This window comes from Sinocyclocheilus anshuiensis, unplaced genomic scaffold (genome assembly GCF_001515605.1).
Source record: "Sinocyclocheilus anshuiensis isolate Anshui unplaced genomic scaffold, SAMN03320099.WGS_v1.1 scaffold1154, whole genome shotgun sequence".
Classification (NCBI taxonomy): domain Eukaryota; kingdom Metazoa; phylum Chordata; class Actinopteri; order Cypriniformes; family Cyprinidae; genus Sinocyclocheilus; species Sinocyclocheilus anshuiensis.
In genome coordinates, this window is record NW_015542345.1 from 56322 (window position 1) to 61820 (window position 5499).

Here is a 5499-nt window from a genome sequence, read left to right on the forward strand (position 1 = left end):
ATATTTTAAAATGTAATTTATTTCTGTGATGCAAAGCTGAATTTTCAGCATCATTATTTCAGTCTTTGGTGTCACGTGATCCTTCAGAAATCACTCTAATATGCTGATTTGGTACCCAGAAATACTTCTTATAATTATCAATGTTTTGTTCGTTAATATTGCTGTGGAAACTAATACATTTTTCATGATTCTTTGATGAATAAAATGTACTTTAAATTTTAAAGTACATGTCAAAATAGTTCTGATTAAGTAGTATCCAACTAAACTTATTATTTTATTTTATTTGTCAGGGTCATGTTTTCTTTGATTTAATAGCTTCCCTGTACTTTACATGACAAGCACCTGAATTCCATGTGCAGTTGCTGCCAATTTCAGTCATTCACATGATGCTGGCTAAGAATGTGGTAGGCAGCAAGTTACCTGCTATCATTCTTTTAATTACCAGCATTCCCAAATAACACCAGCATCCTACTGTGGTGAAGGGGCAAACCCACCTCCCCCATTTCAAGTAGATTAATGAAACTGGAACAGACACCTTTGGAAACAGCATTCATTATTACTTACAATACAATAACGGTGTGATTGTGGGTAGCAGAGGCTTTCATCTCTCCAGGACTCTCAGGTAACCGTGCATAAAATACGATTTCTGAATGAATGAGAGGATGCACTAGAACATATGCACCCTTTTAATGAGGGAAACTGACTGAGAGAGTAAGTGGAACGAAATTAAAATAAGAAAAGAATTGACATTCGTCTGTTTTGAAGCCAAACAAAAGACTGAGTTCTCTGCATCGTTTTTCTTTTCCTTATTTTATTTGAAACATTTCACCAAAGGATGTCACCGCAATAATGTCTATCCAATAACAGGAATGTTGTTTCAAAGAATCAAAAAAGGTGATGGGAGTAAGTCCAGAGAGAGAGAGAGAGCGAGAGAGAGAAAGAGAGAAAGAGATGTGATTTCACAGGTAATCGCATTCCGATGTCACGCCTGATTGAGAGCAGTAAAGAGGAAAATCACATCAGGAATAGCAGAACAGAAAACATCATGAGGAGGAATGTGAAAACATGCCAATTATACAACGAGAAAACACCTGCACACAGCAAGACAGACAAACACAAAAAGAAACCAAAGAAATTAAATGTCTAAAAAAAAGAAAAAGAAAAAAAAAGAAACATTATTTGGAAAAGCAGCAGATCCAAGAACAAATGTGCAGAGAAGAAGTGTGCATTATATCAGTGAGGTTTGCTAAGCAGTACAAATATTCCTGGCACTCAGGGATCTGCTGTCAGCGGCTCTCCCAATACAGAACCGCTGCTCTTGCATAGTACCGTCTCTCTTGAGGGGGACGAAACCCAACTAATACATTCTTTTTTAACTCCAAAATAGAAAACAGTGAGTAATTCCTCATAAGTATAAAGATTTCCATGCATATTAAAACTGTTTTTAGGATTAATTTGATTGCATATACATGAATACAAACAAAGGTAAAGAAGATTCACACTGAAAAAAGTGATTTATGTTTATAATAAACATTTAAGATATAGCTATGTTATTAAAGAAGCTAATTATTTATTTTTTTTGCAGAAAAGGAAAAATAGATTTGACAAATTTGAATTGCTATCGCTCAAACATCTATGTATGTGAAAATACGCATGTATGAGTGCCTTAAAGAAGCCTTTAAAGAGTAATAATTGGTCTGTTTACGACATAAAAAAAGTGCTTGGCCCAAAGGTCACTCTAAACTGTCCGGTAATTAGCTGCTTAATACAAAACAGCGACGAGTTTTCATCCTGGACCCGACCAGCACAATGACTCGCACTTCTGTGGACAACAAGTCTGTTGTTGGAGGTAAACGGGCAGAGACGACGGATGGGAAAGGTTAATTGTTAAGACTTTTCCTATGCGTGTATGTGCGCAACCCGCCGGCATTTATTAGCAAAAGGTGACTGCGAGATTTGTGTTTCTTTTTTGTGTCTGTGTCACCGAAGTGACTACAGAGGTCAAACCCGAGAGGTGGTGATGTCATCACAGGTCACGCAGGCGTGCGAGCAAGGACTCCACGTCCGTGTCACCATTGGATGAGCAAAGCGTCGGAGTTTGCTCTTTTTCCTTCTCTCTCTCGGCCCGGTGGGTCGGCCTGTGGGCTGCAGACGGATGGGGTTCGCTCTCGTAATGAGGCTCTTTGGCAGTGGGTGCTCGTGTCGAGTTGAAATTGATATTCTGCCGCGACCGTGACCTTTGCAGAGGTGCCTTCATGTTTTCTGCAGGAGAGATGGGAGGGAGGGAGAGAGATGGGGAGAAAAAAAAAAACAGGTTCTCATGAAAACGTTTATAAAAGTTAGCAGCTCTTTGAGGATGGGTCGTGCCGGCACTAAAGTCATCAAAGAAATGAGAGAGGAAGACGGAGAGTGATGCAGCCGACAGCATGACAACACGATATAAATGAAAGAGGCGAACACGTAGACGCTCGCTCACCTCAGTATCGTCACCTCTCACCTTTTATTGCCACTGCTGTTCTTCTAGCCTTTCCAGCACTAAATCTCTGATCTGTGATGTGGCGCAGGGGCTTGTGGGAAGCCGTCACACTGACTTAATGCTCTGCACTGCTTCACTACCTCAGCACATCTACCTGATCAGACTGATGCAACCTCTGACCGTCCTTCTCTTACTCACTCTTACCGCCATCCAGACTGTGAGAGGAGTTCAAAAGTCTGAAACCACAAGCAAAAATGCTTTGATTTAAGACATTTTAAAGTATAAATGATCAGCATAACAATTTGACTGAACGTAAATTATAAAAAAAAAAAAAAAGACTAATGGCAGGCACCTTTAGAATAGATACCTACAAATAATGCAGAATCTTATTCAGTTATTATTAATAGTTTTCTTTGTTTGAAAAATCTTAAAACTTTGATTTTAAAGTGAAAATTTATCAAATACGGCCTTCACTGGAAGCCTGCTTCAAAAAATTAAATGAGTAATTGTGAGTCACAAAGTCAGAATTGTCCAATATTATTTCTCACATCTGTGATTTTGTAAAACACAAAATAAGATAAATATAAAAAAATAAAAAATAATTCAAAATAATGCAAATAAATGAGGTCACACTTTATTTTAAGATACAGTTCTCACTATTAAACTATTGTAAGGAATTTAACTCATTAATTCTTTATAAGGGAATTAATCATTAATTTTATTTCTAGCTCAGGTTTTGAGAGGAATCGAATCTGAAAATTCGAGGTCAACCTGATTAAAACTGATTTCAAATTCGATATTTTACACTTTATCAGCTACTCGTCCAGCGAGACGTTAATGTCAGTGTATATTAACAATTTGACTATATGTATTTTCCCTGGCCATGGGTTAATACGTTCTTTGATAAGTTATACGCTACGAGCTAGGTAGCAAGATCTTGGCAAGGTTCAACTTTAAAATGTCATGACACCAGACAATACTTCTTTATAAAGGAAACACGAATTTATTGGCTATTCTAAATTACACTGACCTAAGCTAAGACATACACATACACACACACACACATACACATACAGTTCTGAAGAATGAAAATGATGTTAACGGAGTTCTGAGAAGTTCCCAAAGTTCTAACTCGTTTTCACGAGTGGTTTTAAATTCAAACTGAGAGAATCACAAAGCAGAGGTTTGTCTTATGTTTACTGCTTAAATGGTTCAGCACCTATTTCAGCGGATAGTAGACCTTGTTTGTACTTGCGTTTGTGAAGTCAGTTGCAACGGGGTTCCAGGTTTGGCTGCTGGAGGGAAATTCCGTTGCTGATTGGTTACTGAGATGACGTCAGGATGACGTCCTTTTGGGAGAGCCCTCGTTGGATTGGTTGGTTGCCGGGTTACGGAGGAGCCTCGAAGTTCGTCTGAGAGAGTCTTTTGCATAGAAATCCCTACACTATTAACTATGACTTTTGCCTCAATAAACTCCTAATTTGCTGCTTAATAGTTAATAGTGATTAATGGTTAGTAAGGTAGTTGTTAAGTTTGGGTATTGGGTAAGATTTGGGATGTAGAACATGGTCATGCAGAATATGTGCTTTAGTTAAGAGTGAAAATCGGTCCCAATACTAAAGTGTTATCATAAATAATAATACAACTGTAATAATAAATACTAATTTTAAAACAGTCACACTGTGATATAAAGTCACAAATGCAAGCGATAAATGTAGTGGCAAATGTAAGATAAAATCACAATTATGAGAAATAAAGGTTAATTATCTTTTCAGTTTTTTTAAATATTATTATTATTATGTTTTATTTATTTATTTATTAAAACTCTGATGTGGAAACTGTATTTTTTTTTTCGACTCTAGCTTTGGACCCCCCATTTACACTACAAACACAGGAATAAGAGTGGTATATGGATGGAGAGATGCAGAGAAAAAAAAACAAGCAAATTAATAAATAAGAACAAAAGCAAAGAGAAAATCATTTCCACATTCATCTGACCTTGCCTTGACCTGTATTAATGCTGTATGGAGCAGTATGGCTGAGAAGCTATAAGTGTTCCTGGTTGGTCCTGGACTGAGCGGTTTTATCATCATATCAGCAACGATTACTGCACCAGTCTCGAATCTCTCATGACAGAACATATTACAGCCACGCAGCAAAAAAACAAACAAAAAAAAGCTCCAGCATTACAAACAGAGCCTCACTAAGGTGCAAAGCACACTCATTCACTTCAGCACAGGAGCAAGGGAGAGAGTGATGTATGAGTGCTTTAAACAAGGACAATCTCTACAAACAAGAAAGGATGGAGAATGAGAGAGAGAGAGAGAAAGAAAGGGAGGGAAGAAAAGAGCCAGCGATAGCAGCTAAGCAAAAATACCGCAATAAAGGAGCCCACAGACATGACGGTCCTCAAACAAATTTCCCACTGAAAATACACAACTGCAGCTGTTTTTGTATCTCCTCATAATAGTTTCTAGGTCTAAGCTGCAAATTTAGGCAGAGATGCAGACATTCAACACATTGAATCATCTTTATCAAGCTATAAGTCCATGATAACAAAAGAAAACTAGATTTTTGCATTATCTTAAGAGTAGTGCCTTCTCGTCCATGAAGCTAGGGTGTTGTTAAGTGCTTGCCAGGATGTTTCTTTGAAATTGCAAAGTGCTGTCTTTGGCCCAAGACAAAAAAGTCTACTCACAGGTATGATATTCAGGTCTCTAGACACAGTATTGTGCGTTCTTTAATGCAGGTCTAAGGGATATTTTGGCCCATTTTAATGTTTACTGTTTTGATGGAAAACAAAAGTCTAATTTTGGGAAAAAGCACACTACCGTTCAAAATTCTAAATAAAAAAAAAAAAATTTTTTAAAGAAGTCTCTTACAGTATGTTCACCCAGGCTGCATTTATTTGATTAAAAATATAGTACAAAAAAATGTATATTGTAAAATATTAATATAATTTAATATATTAAATATTTTAAAACAATATATTTATATTGAATATATATAAAAAATAAATAAAT

At 36.8% G+C, this 5499-nt stretch overlaps 1 protein-coding gene across 2 annotated transcripts in view; it reads right to left on the reverse strand.

Annotated features, from left to right (window-relative positions):
* Positions 1–1625: 1625 nt before the first annotated feature.
* LOC107691273 (protein diaphanous homolog 3-like) overlaps positions 1626–5499 on the reverse strand; it is a 357819-nt gene continuing 353945 nt past the window's right edge. For both annotated transcript variants that reach the window (XM_016489790.1, XM_016489789.1), the window contains one exon: positions 1626–2262. In XM_016489790.1, the coding sequence (XP_016345276.1) occupies positions 2027–2262 (236 nt within the window). In that variant the 3' untranslated portion in view covers positions 1626–2026. The remainder of the gene's footprint in view (positions 2263–5499) is intronic.